At 52.0% G+C, this 18,632-nt stretch overlaps 1 protein-coding gene across 3 annotated transcripts in view; it reads right to left on the reverse strand.

The window, feature by feature from the left end:
* The window catches only part of H6PD (hexose-6-phosphate dehydrogenase/glucose 1-dehydrogenase), a 28,515-nt gene extending 10,501 nt beyond the window's left edge, over nt 1–18,014 (reverse strand). Inside the window, exons 1-4 of one of the 3 annotated variants that reach the window (XM_080920727.1) lie at nt 17,781–18,014; nt 11,731–11,805; nt 5,457–6,093; nt 4,197–4,314 (exon numbers count right to left, since the gene is read on the reverse strand). In XM_080920727.1, coding sequence (XP_080776853.1) covers nt 4,197–4,314; nt 5,457–6,074 — 736 coding nt within the window. In that variant the 5' untranslated portion in view covers nt 6,075–6,093; nt 11,731–11,805; nt 17,781–18,014. Of the gene's footprint in view, nt 1–4,196; nt 4,315–5,456; nt 6,094–11,730; nt 11,806–13,095; nt 13,236–17,780 lie in introns of those variants that run through there. The other 2 variants (XM_080920726.1, XM_080920728.1) reach the window with 2 other exon arrangements.
* Between the last annotated feature and the right edge of the window lie 618 nt (nt 18,015–18,632).

Below are 18,632 nucleotides of genomic sequence, written 5' to 3' on the forward strand. Positions count from 1 at the left end.
CACTAAAATTAAGAAAGGTGAGGACTGAGGAGAGACACTGCCTGCTGTTCTCACCCTCCTCCTCCCTCTTTCCCTCCCCCTCTCCCCAAACTACACCCTGCCCCCCCCCTATGCAGTTCTGGGCATAGAGCTGCAGCTACTCCAGTTCAACCTGCAGACCTCACAGCACAGCAGATGGTTTGGAAGGGATACTGCTCTGCTGAGCAAGTGCCCAGCACCTTATGTCACCTAGGCAGAAGGAAGGCAGGACAGCTGGTGTTACCTGGGAGGAGCCTGGCTGTTTGGGTCCCATGGTGAGAGGCACTGGGCCGCCATCCTAATCCCCCGGGGAGAAGATATCACTTGTTTTTTTCCCAGTGCCTGGATAGCCACACTCCCCCAGCAGGGGCAGCCTCGGGAGTGCCTCCCCCAACACCCCTACTCCACTTTCCAAACAGTTTTCCTGGTACAGAGGGAAACTGAACTGGGCACCAGGTAGTGTGGGAGGCCAACTCCAGAGAGCCTGGACATGGAGGAATGGAATGGATGAAAGCTTAGGTTCAAACCCCAGAACACAGACTGCTAAATTTCTGTCACTAAAGGCCCTATTCCTCTGTGCAGCCATTTGGACACATTGCTTCATTGCAGCAAGCAAGGTGGCCAAGGTCACTTCCTCAGCCCCTGCTGCTGTGGCCCAAGACCCCACTGAGGGACCGCGGGTGTCCTGTGGGGAGAACCTGGGTCAGACACTGCACAGTTGCTGCTGGCCCGAAGGATGGCTTCTTCCTTCCTCCTCCAGTGTGCCCCAGCCTCTGCAGCAGCCTCTGCAGCAAGCCACTGAGCCAAAGGCTGCGGCAGAAGCCGGGGAGGGGAGGGAGCTGGAGAAACTGCTGCCGCCAAGGCTGGTAGGGATGGGAGAGAGAGAGAGCCAAACGACCTTGCAGTTCAAAAGTCCCTTTCCCGGAGGCTGCCACAAAGCAGGGGCAGGGAATGGCAGGCTCAGATAGCACCCCTGCCTCTCCAGACTGCAGGGTACAGTTTATTCCACCCAGCATCTACCCCAGTTAGAAGTAAAGAGTGAGTGGTATGAGGGAAAGGGAGAGACCAAAAAAAAAAAAAAAATGGCTTGTGACCTTGGTCTTCAGACTGCAGGGCTCAGAGAATTCAGCCTTGGAAACATTCAGCCCACACTGAAGCCAACAGGAGTGGCCCTCATCCATCCACCCACCCACCCATCCATCCATCCATCCATCCATCCATTGTCACCCAGATGTTGGCACCTGGGCAGAACTACAGCTCCTGTCAGCTCCTGGGCCTGGAGCCTCTCTCTGCACTCCTCAGGGTGCCAACACGACTCGCTCTCCCAGCATCACGTGTGCTCAATCTATTGCCAACATGACCCTCAACAGGGGCCCTCCTACTGAGACTGCGGGTCTGGTAGTACAGTTCCCCATCAGCGGCTGCTCTGGACCAGGGCCTAGACTGGAGATCCAGTAGAGCAGTAGTCCTTCTGGGCAGCTGCAACAAAAACAGACCCTGGAAAAAGGGAGTGACAGTCTGTCTCTGTGACCCCCAGCACTTGGGAGTCTGGAAGCAGGGCAGGAGGATTTCCCTAAGTTCAAGGCCAGCCTGAGCTAAATTACAAGGCCAGCCTAGGCTACACTGACTCAAACAAAACAAAATGAACCGATTTTAAATGAAAGAAAGCCCAGATGGTGGACCAGCCCCTTACAACATCCCCCATCTTATACTAGATGTAGGTCCTTGGGACAGACAGACACACAGACACACACACACATACACACACACACAACCTGGCTGCCTGTCCTCCCACTGAGTGGGAGAGCACCATGCTGGAGGCGCAGGAGCAGTTAAACTACTTGCAACAGGAACCTTGTGCCAGTCCCTGACTTGTCTCTGGGCACAGCCACCCTGGAAGCAGCTGCTGTTCAGACCCATGCTCTCACTCCTACAGGTTGGCCTCACAAAGTCCCCGTGCCCAGGTGTCCACCTGTCTGTCTAACTGTCCACCAGCTTCCACTCTGTTAACTCCCAAAGGCACCTTTGTCATACTGTCATCTTCCCCGTCCCAGTCTCCACGGAAACTTGGCAAAGAATCCACAGAGGGTGTACAATCCACAAAGGGCGTGGCTGGAGAGAGGCAGGCTGTCGAGGCCAGAGCATCACAGACAACTGCACACAAGTGGAACTCTTCCATGCCCCATGGTGAGCACAGGGAAGAACCCCAGGGAGAGGGAGCGAGACCCTGTCTCCCAGCCTTGGCAGGAACAGACCAAGTGGGGACAGCAGAGAGAAGTGTAGACACCACTGCTGGTTGGCTCAGAAGTAGCCGCTGTACCACCCACCAGATCCAAGTTCTCAGTACCCGATCTGTAGCTCAGCTCTGCAGATGAAGCAAGGACAAGGTCCAGCACACACTCTCTTTGGACATCAGGCACCTGAAAGTGAAGACTTCCTGAGACCCATGAGAAGGGGCAGACATGGATCCTGGGAGGCAGAGATCCGGTACCTCTTGATGGAGAGATGCCTGTCAAACCCTGCCTAGCCGCTCACCCTCACTCTATACCTGCTTTCCACTACGCTGGAGTTTCTCACCCTGACTCTGGCCTGGGTCTCATAACTCTCTGAGACCCTACCACCCAGAGCTTCAGTGCTAAGTACATACAACAAGAGAACGGAGAGACGCCAGAGTTGGGGAGAAAGACAAAGCATAAAGTACAGTTGGAAGAGAGGAAGGATAAACATCCACCGTTGGTCCAGACGCCTGGAGCGTTCTGCTCAGATCACACTTTGGGGTAGAAAGGGGGTGGGCTCTGGGCATTCCTGCAGCTGCAGAAAGCAGGCATACATCTGTGTGGGACAGTGGCACTGGGCAGTGGTGCCATGCGTGAGAGGTGAGGCACACTGCTGGCCTAAGAGCAGTCTCCTTCACTCCAGCCAAGGACCTCGGACACAGGACCATACTGATTCTTTTAGAGAAGGTCAGTAATTGTCCCCACCTAATATGGCTACTGGGACATAGTAACAGTTAGCTTCTTAGGTTATTACTATATAACAATGGTGGTGATGGAAAAGCCAATATAAATGTAGCGATCAAAATTGTAATAACAGGGCCTGAGAGATGGCTCAAGGGTTAAAAGCACTTACTGCTCTTGCAGAACATCTGCATCCAATTCCCTGCACCCACAGGGTTACTCACAACTGTCTACAACTCCAGTCCCAGGAGATCCAGTGTTCTCTTCTGACCTCCCCAGGGCACTAGGTATGTACCTGGTACACATAGACTCTCAGGCAAAATACTAATACATATGAAACAAATAAATCTAAAACATAGTTTTAACTGTAATAACAAGATTAGAACCACGGCTTGCTGAGTACATGCGTTACCACCAAGCCTAATGATCTGAGCTCAGTAGCCAGGAGCCACATGGTAGGAAAGAACGAACTCCAAAGACCCCCGCATGATCACATGACACATGTGCACACTTGCTCACACACACACGCTTCTAAACATTTTGAACTCTCATTGCAGAATGCCAGAGCCCAAAGGAACCTTATCTGCCATCAGATACTAGAGATCACCTGAGAGACGGGGGGGGGGGGGGGCATAGGAGAGCTGCCATCTCCCAGGCAGGGGCATCACCCATGTAAGCACAAAGCTGTGATGCTCATCATTACACTAGCATAAGACCCACATGAGCTGGGTGTGGTAGCACTCACCTAGACACCTAGAGTCCCACGACTAGGGATGTAGAGGCAGGGGGATCAGAGGTGCAGAGTCATCCCTGGCTATGTAGCAATTTTGAGTCCAGGCTGAGACCCTTTCTCAAACACACACACACACACACACACACACACAGAGTAATACATGCCTAGGGTAATCTCCAGCATTATGTGTCAGCTGTTTCAAATGTCTCCACCAGGTACATGTCACTGGACCAAATTGCCCCCTCCCCCACCCCCGTGGCATCAATGACAACTTGGACTTTGCCATTAGGGACCCTGCAGCTGGGTCCAGTAAATCGTGCAGCACACAGTAGGGAGAGCTGGAAGGAGGGTACATACTAACAGAAACCCTCCCTCCAAGCTGAGCTGGCCATGGTGCCAAGGTCTGGCTGACACTGCAGACTGCAGGGTCTGGAGTGCCACCAAACACCGGGCACGCAGGCTACAGAGTACCCAGGACTCTCACGCACCTTCTGCATCTACGGTCTCCTTCAAGATGATTTCCACTCTCTCCACGTGGTGCCTGTTCCAGAGGCCATCCAAGGCCTTGCGGTTCTGATCTCGGAAGGGCAGGATCTGAGCCACTGCCTGTCAGGGAGGAAGACTGGTCATCCCGGGTTCTTTCGGGTAAAGGAAGAGGCCTCAAGCTCCAGACCTCTCCACTTAAAGGGGAAAACACTCTGTGGGCAATGGTTCCTAGACCTCGGGTCTCACAACTCAGTGGAGATACTCCACTATGACCTAAACAGTTTCCAGCCAAGAAAGAACATGTTTTAAATTGACTATTTTCCCGAGGCTATAGCTCAGGGTAGGGTGCTTGCCTCACATGTGTGAGGCCCTAGGTTCAATCTACAGTACAATTAAAAAGAAAAAAGAAAACAGAAAAGAGGAAAAGCAAAAAGATAGATATGTTTTCAGACTAATGGCTTTTAATAAGATAATTGAGTGACAAAAACTATATATACTTAATATTGTTCCTTTTGATTTCCAGGCCAATAAGCCCTTAGTAAAGCTGGTCGTGCTCTTGAGACTATAACCATGACAAATGCAAGGGGCTGGATAAAAATCCACCTCCCTGCCCAGAAGGAGGCCCAGCCCAGCAGTCTGGGTACCAAAGCGCACAGGTTCAATGCCTGCTTTGTTGTGGGTACTGGTTTGATGAGCCCAGAGTGCTCAGCCCTGAGGCCTGTGCAGAGGGAACTGGCCTTGACCTGTGTCTTCCAGGAGATCATCCCAAACTCCTGTTTCCTAGGCTTTGGGAGAACACTTGGACCTGGGACCCTGCTTCCCTCATCCAATTCTGAGCTGTTAGAGGCCTTTTGCCTCAAGACAGAATTCAAGATGAAAAACAGTTTTATTTCAAAAAGGCTGACGGGTGAGGGATTTATTCAGATTTATTCCAACGCTAATTCCAATTCCCACAACATTCCCAGATGAAAGCCAGATCCAGACATCAGAGTCCCTGGACCACTTCTGTGGAGAAGGCAGGTCAACATGGGAGAATCGAAATGCATATGCTCGCTGGGAAGCCCAGCTGAGGATATAGAGACTGGTCCTTCCTGCTATTCCCCCAGTCTCCCCAACTCTTCCTGCCTTCCGTCAGGAAAACCATGGAGGCTGAGGGTTCCTACCACTCTCTAGCTCAACTCCACATTTGGCAGCAAGTTCCTAACGATAGGTCCATGGCACACCAATAGCACAGCCATGCCAGACTTCACGCTGCAGCTCACCTGCTTGCCCAGGTAATGATCCACACGGTACATCTCCTCTTCCTGGAAAAAGCTTCCAAGTTCTGAAGCCAGCTGCTGGGCTGAGAGGTGGTCATGGCCAAAGGGTTTTTCAAAAACAACCCGTAGCCAGGCACCTGGGTGTGGTCGGCAGCTGCTATTGATGTTACGGGCAATATCTGCGTAGGCGAAGGGTGGTACAGAGAAATAGAAGATCCTGCCTGCCTCCCAGAGCCCATCCTGCTGGACTTGGGTCTCAATGTCCTTGTTCAGAGTCTGATAGTCCTCCGCTGTCTTCAGTTGGCGGTACTGACTCAGCTGTAGGAACTGACCCTTGAGTTCATCACAGCGGCTGGGTACCAAGTCCTCGGGGCAGGAGAGGGATTCCAAAGCCTTGTCTATGAGTTTCTGGCCTTGCTGAGGGGCTGTCAGGGCGGCCCCATGGAAGCTGAAACTGTGCCCCTTCCCAGCCTCATCCAGGTATAGCTGGAACAGTCCCTGCCAAAGGTACTTTTTAGCTAGGTCCCCAGTTGCTCCCAGCAGGATTATGGAAACATGTCCCTTGAACTCTTGTGCCTGCAGGCAGCCCAGAAGGGCCAAGCACATTGCCGCTAGGAGCATCTTCCAAATGCCTGTGTGCCTGGGAAGAACAGACAAGGAACAAGGAAGGATCAGACATGGTTCAGGCAGTTACAAAGTAGAAGTAACACAGCCAGGACATCAAACGTTTCCTGCCTGGTAAGAAATGGCCACTTGTTTCTTAGGAAAAATGTTATAGTCACGGGAGTCCCCTGCCTCCTGAGCAGTCTGTCTTCCGTGCCAAAGGTATGTAGGGAGCTTGCTCTGCAAGCAGGAATTGTGCCCAGGAGCGTCTTAGGCCACTGAGTGGAACCGGCACTGCTTGGATCATAGGACAATGGCATGGATCACCGGGGAGGTCCGTGGTGATGAGAGGAGTCGTCCACTTCACAACCACAGCTAGCCTCAGCCGTGAGCACAGGCTACTCGGACAGCAGGAGAACCCTAGCCCAGGAACAGCAGCGGGTACCCTTCCAGACAATGGCTGGAGCGTGAGAGGACATGACCATCTTCTCTCACCCGTCACTCAGCTTTCGCCCATGTCCGCAGGACATCATGCAAAAGTCACAAGTAATAGTGGCTCTGGACAGCACCTAAGACCAGACTTCGGGGGCTAGCAAGATGGTTCAGTATGAAAGCACCCCTGTCCCAAGCCTGGGATCCCTGGAACCCTGCAATTTGTCCTCTGACCTCCTCCATGTATATGTGCATGCACATGCATGTACATGCATATACAGGTGAATGTACTAGGGAAAAAAATAGACTCCGGGGCTGGGATGGGGCTCTGCAGGAAACTGTTCAGTATGCACAAGGGTACTGAGTTCCACTCCCAACACAGTAAGGGAAAAAAATGCTGTGTGGCACACAAACGCAATCCTAGCACTTGCAAGGCTAAAGCAGGAGGCCTGGCACAAGTTCAAGGCCAGAATGGCTACAGAGTGAGGGTTTGGGGAGACGGCTCAATAGTTAAATCACTGGCTGCTCTTGCAAAGTCCCATCACCCACATGGTGGCTCACAACCATCTGTAACTTCTGTTCCAGTGGATCTAATGCTCTCTTCTGCCCCCCCAAGAAAAAACACCTACACTAAAAAAAATCATAAAATAAAAATAAATACATCCTTTTAAAACAAGAAACAAGTCCATTGTGGCTGGGCCTGCCTTTGATCCCAGCATTCCAGAGGCAGAGAGAGAGGCAGAGAGAGAAGTAGAGAGAGAGGCAGAGAGGCAGAGAGAGAGGTGGAGAGAGAGGCAGAGAGAGAGGCAGAGAGAGAAGTAGAGAGAGAGGAAGAGAGAGAAGTAGAGAGAGAAGCAGAGAGAGAGGCAGAGAGGCAAAGAGAGAGGTGGAGAGAGAGGCAGAGAGAGAGGCAGAGAGAGAAGTAGAGAGAGAGGCAGAGAGGCAGAGAGAGAGGTGGAGAGAGAGGCAGAGAGGCAGAGAGAGAGAGGCAGAGAGAGAGAGGCAGAGAGAGAGGCAGAGAGAGAAGTAGAGAGAGAGGCAGAGAGAGAGACAGAGAGAGAGGCAGAGAGAGAGGCAGAGAGAGAGGCAGAGAGAGAGGCAGAGAGAGAAGTAGAGAGAGAGGCAGAGAGAGAAGTAGAGAGAGAGGCAGAGAGAGAGGCAGAGAGAGAAGTAGAGAGAGAGGCAGAGAGAGAAGTAGAGAGAGAGGCAGAGAGAGAGGCAGAGAGAGAGGTGGAGAGAGAGGCAGAGAGAGAGGCAGAGAGGCAGAGAGAGAGAGGCAGAGAGAGAGAGGCAGAGAGAGAGGCAGAGAGAGAAGTAGAGAGAGAGGCAGAGAGAGAGGCAGAGAGAGGCAGAGAAGAAGAGAGACAAGTAGAGAGAGAGGGAGAGAGATAGGCAGAGAGAGAGAGGCAGAGAGAGAAGTAGAGAGAGAGGGAGAGAGAGAGGCAGAGAGAGAGGCAGAGGGGCAGAGAGGCGGAGGCAGATGTCTGAATTTGAGCCCAGCCTGGTCTACAGAGTAGGAGTTCTGGGATGGCCAGAAAGAATCCCTATCTGAAACACACACACACACACACACACACACACACACACAAAGACCATGTAGCCTTGTTCCTGAGTGTGAATCCCAGCTCAGCTCCTAAGTAACCGGACAATTATTTAACCTGGCTACACGCCAGTTTCCAATAAAATGGGTGCTGTTGTGACACCTCTGTCCCAGGCTTGTTACAGGAATAAAATGACTTCGTGTTTATACAATGCTTGGGACAGTACCTGCTGTCTTTTAGCTACTGTTTACAGAATAGCTGACGGTAGGGTGTAAAAATGATGTTTCTATGTGCCAGTCACAAAACCAAACACTCTGATGTCACCCGAAGACCCACCCAGGCCAGCTTTACTACAGTCCCCTTCGCACAGGCTGAGGAGCTGAGGAATGAAGCTTCCATAGTGACAGAGTGACAAGACCCAGGGTCCTTTCTGGCCTTCCTTCAGGCGAACATGTCCTCCCAGGCAAGAGGCCTGGGTGCAGTCACACGAGCATCTGTGTGTTACTGTGTTGTCTTCTGTTCTGGGCGAAGTCACGGGGCCAAGTGCTATGTTTCCATCACAGCAGCCCTCCAGGTCTCCACTGAAAGAGCAGAAGGAAGCGAAGAGGGGAGGAGCCACAGCTACAGGAAGTATCCGGTAAATGGGGTTCAGTCTGGAGGTGGAAAGGCGAAGGGGAAACTACAGAACTGGTAAGCACCCTTTGTAAGCCAGACAGTGTGAACAGAATAAATATGGCCGAACACATGGGAAACGGGTCCAGAGAGATCATCAACATACAGAAGGCCCACATAGTTGGCTAGCCTACCCGCACTCTTCAGCTGGAATTCACTTTGCCTCTGTTGGTTACTGTTGCTATGGTTGTCTGAAACAGGGTCTTACTCCGTAGCCCAGGGCTAGCCTCACACTCATGGCAATCATCCTGCCTCGACCTCTGATGTGCTGGGATTGCAGGTGTTAGCCATGCACCTGCTTTTTACCTGGTCCTAGTCTTCTTTCCTCATCTCTCTGGGGATTCCTTTCCCAAAATGACTCCAGTGACACCCAAGTAAAACAAAGGCCCAATAACAGTGTCTGTGGCACATCCACAAGACATACAGCACCTCCATCCATCCAAAGGACCAAAGGGCCCAGCCTCGCACATCCACAAGACACACCACACTTCCATACATCCAAGGGACCTGAGGGGCCCAGCCTTCCTCACCTGCAGTCACCACATCTCTACCCATTCCTGAACAAACAGACACACAGACACACAGACGGGGCCACGGGGTACTGCGCTTTCCTCTGCTTCCCAATCCCTGTCCTTGGCACCTGAGCCTTCCTTTCTCAGCTGCCAGCAGCCTCTGCCCCAGGGGAAGGAGAAGCTGCAAGGTCAGTGCGGGAGAAATCCGAAGCCCAGGGAACAGCCTGGAGAAGGAGGTGAAGCCAGCTGGCAAGTGACATCCTAGACTCCTGATTCTGTCCTGGGAGCCAGGGCTCGGGATGTGCTGGTACAGGGGGAAGTTGGGGAGCCCTGTCAGGTGTTGGGGGGTGGGCAAGGCCACCTCTCTGAGGGCAAGGAAGATGGATGTCACCCGGCCCATACTGCCTTCTGGGCCTCTACTTAACACTGTTTCCCTCGGACAGCATGTGTGTTCCGGACCTAGTGTCCAAGTAAACCAGTCTGTCTCATACATTCCCAGAACTCCTGAAGCAAGCAACATCGGGTATTTCAACAGAGCTGTGTACAGGGTGATTACTAAACACCTGCGTGGCTGCTCTTCCCAAAATCCGAGCAGGTGGTATGCGTGTTACTTGTTTTTAGGATGATGCTGTTTTTTAACCTTCACATCATAACTCGAACTTGCACTGTGGGTTTGAGTTTCCTGGGGACCTGTTTAAAAGACAGATTCTGATGGAGAAGGTGAGGGAGCAGCCTAAGGAGCTGAGGATGCCTGGATCCAAGGAGCATACTCTGAGTAGCAAGGTTCCAGAACACTGAGCACATAGGATGTCAGCACCAACGTGTAAATGCCTGGGGCAAGAGAGACTGCTCTGCAGCTAAACATCCCACTGTTAGACTCCCAGCACCCACACGGCAGTTCACAACCGTGTGTAACCCCAGTCCCGGGGGCGGGGTGGGTCCAGTGCCTTCTTCTGGCCTCCACAGACACCAAGCTTGCACACCAGTCCCGGTGAACTCAAGCATCTGAGAACCGGCTCAAGCAGAAATGGCTTCAGCTGAGAAATCCTGCTTTGATTGTGGCAGTGGGCGTGACCTGTGGGAAGGAGCTGTACTTCTCACCCCACTCACTGGTTCTGACAGGATTCTCCTAATACAGCTGAGGAGTCAACCAGGAGGAACAGGTCACGAAGCCATGGAGCCCAGGTTACCACGCTGTCTTCCCAAGTACAGGGCTCGGCACTCCTAGTGCAGGAAACAACACAGTCTACCAGTCTACGGTGGCTCGTGCCTGTAAGCCTCGCACTTGGGAGGTTGAGGCAGGATGGTAGCAAGCTCGAGGCCAGCTTGAGCCACAGACGGAGGTCGGTCTGAATAATTTAGAGAGACCCTGTCTCAAAATGAGGGTGGAGAAAAGGGCTGAAGATTCCAACCTGATCTAGCGTGGGCGAGGCCCCGGGCCAAGCTCTGGTGCTACATTAGAAATAGCCACACTGACTCTGCCGACCAGGAGGGAGGGGCTGCAAAGAGTAATGGATGAGGTATGTGACCCAGGCTAGAGCAAACAAAACAAACCCTGCACAACCATGTCTGCCAGCACATGCCTGTCATTCCAGCAGGCAGAAGGCTCAGACAGGGGCATTACTGAAAGCTCAGGCCTAGCCTAGGCTACACAGTAACGCTCTGTCTCCCAAACCAAAAACAAACAAGAAAATGCATCCTCTCTCCCATTCCCTCCTTCTTCCCCCCTCCTTCTCTCCAACTTTCTGTCCACCCTCTTTCTCTCTCCTCCTACCCTCCCTCTCTCCTCCTTCTCCACTTCCCCTCAACTCCCCCAGGTGAATGAGATGGTTCAGTGGGTGCTTGCTACCAAGAAGCGTGATGCGCCAAGTTCAACCCCTCGGTAGTCATGACAGAAGGAGAAATGTGACTCCCTGGGTTTGCCCTCTGCCCTACATGCGTGCCTTGGCAACTGAATGGTGTGCACACGTATGACGGGCACTAAGTAAAATAATAAATTGTAAAAATGAGCGCTAGACAAATGCTAGCTAATTAGATCCTTTGAACAGTCTAGGTATGGTAAAGTACAGCCGGTAAAACAGCGCCTGGGAGGTCAGAAATTCAAGCCAGCCTATACTACAAGCAGTTTGAAAATCTGTCTTGGAAGAAAAAAAAAAATAGAAATCAGGAAGGGAAAAAGGAAGGAAACAAGCAAACAAGGGAGAAAATGAAAGATAAAGAGACTTCCTGCCGTAGGGCAGCACAAGGCTGTTGCTATGAACACCTGGGCCAGTCCCCTTACCTTTGGGCTACAGAGCCAACCCTGCTCTGGAGCGTCCTGGAGAACAAAGTCTGTCACAAGCCACCTCAGCCTCCCAAGATGTGGACAGTGAATCAAAATCCAGGGTCTTGGCTCTGGCTCTCCTCCCCACGGCTGTAGCGCCTCCTGCCCCCCACAGAGAAGCAGTGATCTGACTCCTGCCCTCTCCCTCTGGGCTCTGCACTGACTGAGAGGAAGGGGCTATGAAAGAAACCTACCAAAGCTGCGGGCGCGACGGACGCTGGTCAAGAAGCAGCAATCACTTCAGAAGCCATGACTAACAGGCTGAGAGGCTGGAAGAGAGAGAGAGGACAAAGACATCAACGTGGACACGGGAAATGTCATTCTTGGCCATGTTCTTGCCCTCGTCCTAAACAACCACACAGCTTTAACAAAGGCATTTAACCTGCCAGGCCTTGGCTTCCTCTCCTGGGTAATGGGCTAAGTATGCCCAAGTTATTTTCTGGCCCTTGGTCCCATGCATTCCAAGGACGGTCCCTACCCTACTATCAAGGAGATGACACCTCCTAACTACATAAGCACATAAGTGCTAGAGGGGACAAAGAACAGAGTAGTAGGGCTGAGAAATATAGAGACAAGTCTACACCCTGGTCTCCAGACTGAGACCAGGACAGCCAGGGACACACAAAGAAATCCTGTCTCTAAAACCAAAACAACAACAACAGAAGAGTGTGGAAGACACAGTTTCATATATAACATTTCACACACAAACAGCTGGAACAGGACACGGTAACTAACTCAAGCCTACAATCTCAGCCTTTAGGAGTCAGGAGGATTGTGAGTTCAGGATTAGCCTGGGCTACATGGCAACTCCAAATCAAAGAAAGAAAAGCAGGAAGGGTGAAGGCTGGAGAGATGACTCAGCAATTTAGAACACACACACACACACACACACACACACACACACACACACACACACACACACGCATGCACGCACATGTGTGAGTGCTCGATATGGTAAACAGGGTTAAAATCCAGCTCCATCTTCTTCTCACACTCACAGGAAACGGGAACATGGCAGCCGCCCCAAAGCTTTCCCTGCCCAGACCAACAGCACAGAACCACGGGGCAGGGCGGTGCTGGCTGGTTACCAGCCTCTATGCCCTCAAGAGGTGGGTGGGAGGCTGGGCTGAGAGAGAAGATGGGGGGCATTACCTGCACTCCCTTCCTTCTCCCCCTCATACCATTGGCAAAGCTGCTTCCTACTGGTGGGGCTAGAAGAGGGGTACCTCTAATCACAGCCTCAGAATCTGGACTTTTAAAAAGAATTTGGGAGGCTGGAGAGATGGCTTCATGGTCAAGAGCACTGGCTGCTCTTCCAGAAGACCCTGGGTTCAATTCCCAGCAACCACATGGCAGGTCAGGACTGTCCCTAACTCCAGCCCCAGGGGATCTGACACCCTCACACAGACACATATGCAGGCAAAGCACCAATGTACTTAAAAATAAATACTAATCAGGAAAGAAAGAAGACTTCAGATGAAAAAAAAAAAAACATTTATAAAAGTATCCTTATCAGCCAAGTGTCCCCTCCAATTCCAAGACTCCGATGCCAAACTTACCAATGTAGGCAGAGAACACAGCCTGGTGTCAATCAACCAAAATCTGCATTTGGTCCCCTCGAGGCCAATCTGGGGACCAGCACTTCCAGATGAAGCTCTCTTCTAAGTTCAAAGAGCCCCTTTCCCTGGCCTCCTCTGAAGGCAGCCGGAAGGGCTGAGAAGCACTCAAAGCCCCTCTGTGCCTTTTTGCAATGTTTGATTGCAAAACTTCCGGGTTATTTTCCCAGCTGGTTGTTAAACTCGGCCATTAATAAAGCCAAGTTACATAAATGAGTAACCAAACAAACTCTGTTAAGAACAAAAGTTAATAAACACTCAAAACTTGAGGTTCCTAATCACGGGGTCACTTTTTGCCGGCATATATGCTCTTGATATTGCTGATTAGGGCAACATCTATAACACAGATATTGGCAAAGATCATCAATCAAGTTCCCCAGCCCCATCTCCCACCTCCTGCATAGCAGCGGTTCAGCACGGATCAGCCAGTTGCTTTCTGTGTGGCCAAGCCGGTATTTCCAGTTGGGACTTTTCCACTTCACCTCCAAAGTAGTCAATCAACTCATTCTGATCACAGCAGTTGGATGCTGACTGGACTTAACCACATTTAAATCCAACTGGTTTGTTAAACACAAATCTAAATTACTCCCTCCTTGCCCTCCACCCTCCCCTCCCCTTCTCCCCCTCACTTCAGGTTTGTGCTTTGTGTTTTGAGACAAGGCATCTCTATGTAGCCCAGGCTGGCCTCAAGCCTGGTGTGCTCCAGCCGTGTCCTCGCTGACACTGGGATTTCCGGAATGTACCATCACAGCCCTCAACTTGTTTCAAATGCACTTCCCACACACCCCAGTAAACACGGACATCTTCGGATCACAAATCTTAGAGGTGTCCGGTCTGTTGGCAGATACCGCTGCACACCTTCAAATTCTATTTGAGGGCGGCTCAGGTGTCCGCCACCAAGCCTGACGACCTGAGTTCACTCCACAGGAACTGCAGGGTGGAAGGAGAGATCCAGCTCAAGACCTGTCCTCTGAGCTCCACATGCGTACACAGGTGTGTACACACAAACACAGCAGAGGTCCTACAGGTTTGGAGTCCAGTGTCTCTCACAGCCTTCGAGACATTCTGCCGTCTCTTCTGTCTGGATTACTACAGAATGCCCTTCCCCCTCCTATAGCTTTCTTTGGCCCCTGCGAAGCTGAGTCTAGTGGGGGGGGTGGTGTGCAGAGTGGCCTTCAGCGTTGGCAGGAAAGGGTCTATACATTCTAGCTTCTCACCACCATTTCTTTGACCTTCTGTAGGATTCTGCCCATCCTCCTGCCTCGGGGCCTTTGTACTGGCTCTTCTCTCTGTCTTCAGGTACTCACAGGGCACATACCTCACCGACTTCAGCAAGGCCGTTTGCTCAGCAGGGCTTTCCCAGACCACTCCACAAAATACTAAAACTTCCACTTCCACCACATGCCTCCTCCCTGTTCTATTTCTTTCTATAGTCCTTCTGTCCTTCCTTCTTTCCTTCCTTCCTTCCAGGTTTCATATAGCCCAGGCTGTCCTCAAACTTGCAATATAGCTGAGGATGACCTTCAATGTCCTTGAACTTGTTATTTTATGTGTGTGGGATTTTGTATGACTGTGTGCCACATGCATGTCTGGTGCCTGCAGAGGCTACAAGACCTAAAATAGACTTTATAGACAGTTGAGATCTGCCTTGTGGTTGCTGGGAGTTGATCTCAGGTCCTCTGCAAGAGCAGCCAGTACCTTTATCTGCTGAGCCATCTCTCCAGACTCATTAACTTCTGCTCTTCCCACCTTGATCTGCTGAGCCCTTGGGTGACAGGTACCTGTCACCATGTTTAGTTTCATGCAGCGCTGGACCTGTTATGCATGTTGGGCAAGCACTTCACCAAGTGAGCTAAAGCCCCAGCCCTACGTCTAAACTCTTCCTGAAACACTGTATGACAATTACATTTAGCTCCCTTACTGCCTGCCATGCACTCCTCCCAAGAAGTCAAGTCCAACCTGGACATGGAAAGGTACATTCACTTCTCTGCAGTATCCCCAACACACAAAACACACATGGCCAGGCAAGCTCCCCGGCAAAATTTGCTCATGATGAAACAAATCCTGTTTACACAGGATCGCAGTAACCTTGTGTACAAGACACCCAGGGCTGAATGGTACCGTGGAAACACAAGGCTTTTGCATTCACTCGGAGCACCGTGACCCTGCAACCCACCAGCAGCTGGTTCTTGCTTATGAGAACGCTATTAGAACTGTGAGCTATTTATGTGAGCATATATCCCATATGCCAACTGCTAGGCTTAGAGTATGGCAAGCAGCAGACCCTTTGCCACGCTTCTGTGAGATCTGCACTCCCATCAACCATTTGTGTAGCGGCGGATGCAGGAAGGTCAACTAGACAGCTCAGAGGTGGCAGCATGTGAGTAGGAACAGTTCAGTCACAGAGCTAATCTCTAATGGCTCTATAAAACGCGTGGCTACAGGCTGGGGAGATGGCTCAGAGGTTCAGAGCACTTGCAGTTCTTGCAGAGGACCCAGGTTCAGTTCCCAGCACCCACCCAATCTGTAACTCCAATCCCAGGGGATCCAGCACCCTCTTTTTGCCTGTGCAGGCACAGTACACATGTGATGCTCATATATACATGCAAACAAGAACTCACACATAGACATGAAAATAAATAAATCTTTTTTTAAAAAGACGAGAAAGTTAGTGCTAGATCCCCAATGACAAAATGGCAGACAGCGGGCATTACTGGTTCTCCGGCCGGCGGTTGCTCACACAGGCCAGCTGGTTGAACACTGCTCTGGGTCCCATGTCCACTAGCGCTTCACATGGCCTCTTTCTGATATCAGGAGGACATTTTGGGAAGCCTGAAAGGCCCTGTGGGCTAAGACATTAAGTTTATAATCTGGGATTCTTTTGTTCCTCTCAGCAGCTAGGTGACCTGAGATAGTCTTTAACCTCCTTGTTTCTCAACCACAGAACAGAAAAAGCAAGCCCATCACGAGCAAGCACACATGAAGATAATCCTTGTGAGGCACGCTGGCACCATGCTTGGTAAGCTGCAGGCTCCCAAGAAATGCTAACTTCTACCACTGCTCACTAGCACCACGAATGCACTTCCCACCAGACACACACACACACACACACACACACAGTATGAAGCTGGAGAGCTGGCTTAGTGGTCAGGAACACATGTTGCTCTTGCAGAGGACCTGGGTTTGAGTCCCCACATCCACGTGGCAGCTCATAACTACCTGGCTCTGGTTCCAGGAGATCCCACGTTCTCTTCTAGACTTAGTGACCACTGCACACAAGCGGGGCTTTGGCTCAAAGGTTTGGTGTTTCCCTAGCTTGTTCGATGTCCTAGGTGTAAAAACTACGAAGAGACTAAGGCTGTAACAGTGGAACCCGAAACCCGTGCTTAATTCTGTGTTGTTTTCCCCAGCTGTAAAATGGGAATGAACAACCTCATGTTAAAGGCTAGCCAGAAGAATCCAGATCGGGGACAAAAAATACTTTGTGAGGACATGGTGTTAAGCGACTGGATGACTTGCAACCCAGCACAGCTGCTCCTGGACAGATCCAGAGAACTGGACCATAGGCAGCTAACACAGCCTTTGTAATGCTCCTTCCGGGCTTGGTTTTGTCTGGAGACAAAAGTGTGGCTAGATTGCCCAGGCTGGCGTAGGCTCTTTATCCTTCTGCCTCTGTCTCAGAAACACTAGGATAACGGCTGAGCCCTACCAGCCCACCTTTTCTTTCTCCTTTAAAACGGCCCCTGAGCTGCCCAAATAGCCAACCGCAATTTGTTGCTTTCTGTTAAGATAGTCTTTGTATTTACTTATATATAATTATATATATTATGGCTTAATTAAATACTTAATTCTTTAAAATGAGCCGTGCTCAAGTCAAACACTGTGCTTTATTTAAGGTAGGGTCTCACTCTGTGACTAGACCTCTCAACGTAGAACAGGTTGGTTTCAACCTCACAGAGATCTTTCTGCCTCTGCCCTCCAAGTGCTGGGATTAAAGGTGTGCACCACTGCTTTTCTGTGATGTGCTCTCAAAATAAAGATTACCCTCATCAACTCAAAAGATTCGGTCAGCCGTGCATCACTTCAGATGTCCTAGTTTCCCAACCTCGTTACCTGTCAGGGGCCACGGTGGAGCGGGTAAGCTGGCTACTGTAGCTATATGGAAGGAATTTCAGTTTTTCTGGCTAAATATTCAAGGCTGGGAGAGCCGACTTTCAGAGGCCCCATGCCTCGGGAAAAGAATGTGCTGGGTCGGTATGTGGGAAACGCTCATGCGACAGCAACTGCCAAAGCTTAAGCACTGGGAGAGCGCAAGCTCGCTTTCGCTCTCGGCGGCACGTTCCAGGAAGCCCAGGGACAAGGGCACGCTGGGACCCCAGGGCTGCCCGGGAAGGGGCCTGGCCGCCTCCTACTGGCCCGCCACCTAACTGCACCACATCCCCAGGCCATGCAGGGGTGGGGTAGGGTGACGACGCCTTTATTCCGCAGAAGGAGGGGCGTGCGGGTGGAGGATCGGTGACTCGGGCGAGCACCGTGGGACCCGAGCCACCGCCGTGGCCGGCTGGCTGGCGTGTCCTAAGATACAAGAAATGCGCAGCCCAGAGCAAGCGGGGTGGGGTGCAGCTTACTTCGTCTCGCTCGTCCGGGAAGTGGCCAGGGCTGGCTAGCACGACAGGCGACGGGGGCGCTGGGGAGCCTGCGACCCCTTGCCCGCGCCTCGTCCTCGTCAGGTGCGCGCCTCACGCGGGGCCGCGCTTCAGCCCTCCGAGAGCACCCGGGCACGCGGCGAGAGCCCAGGGCGCGGAGCCAAGTTCTACCCGGGATGCCGCAGAGTCTAGCTGCGCAGCGTCAGGGCCCAGAGGGCAGGCCTCAGGCCACCGCGGCCCCGCGCCGCGCTCGCCCGGCTCCAGGAGCGCGCGCAGTGGGGCCTGGGGCGAAGCGCGCGCAAAGGAGGCGGAGCCTCTGGCCCGGGCACGCCCTCTGGCTCTCCGGCGCGGCGGAGGAGGCGGGGCCTCCGAGTGCTTCCCTTGAGGCCAGCTGCTTCTCTTGGGCTCTCGCCTGCCTTGCATCCCCCATGTCGGCTATATGCTTGGTGGCAGGGCTTCCCTGATGCGCGGAGACGCGCGTGTACCCCTAAGGATGCTAGGGGTAAAGAAAGTGGTTGTGTGGTTGAGGAGATTCAGAGGTTGAGCAGTGTCTCTGGTTTGTAGTCTGGAACGTGGAACAGGTTCCCTGCCTTCTCCATACCTCTCGATCCCCTATTTGTAGTGAATAGTTTGGTCCACCCAGAGGAGTGAGTGAAACGACAGGAGTGCGCACGTTTGCCACACCTTCACCAGTCAGCTCCAGATCTGACTCCCCCTAACTTACATGGTCTTGGGACTCTCTCTGTGCTCTTCCGTACAATGAAGGTAGTGGAAGTGTGTGCCGGAAATTAACTGTCAAATCATGAGGCTTAGCTTGTTCCTGTGTGGCTTTAA

The sequence above is a fragment of the Micromys minutus genome, assembly GCF_963924665.1.
Source record: "Micromys minutus genome assembly, chromosome: 9".
NCBI lineage: Eukaryota > Metazoa > Chordata > Mammalia > Rodentia > Muridae > Micromys > Micromys minutus.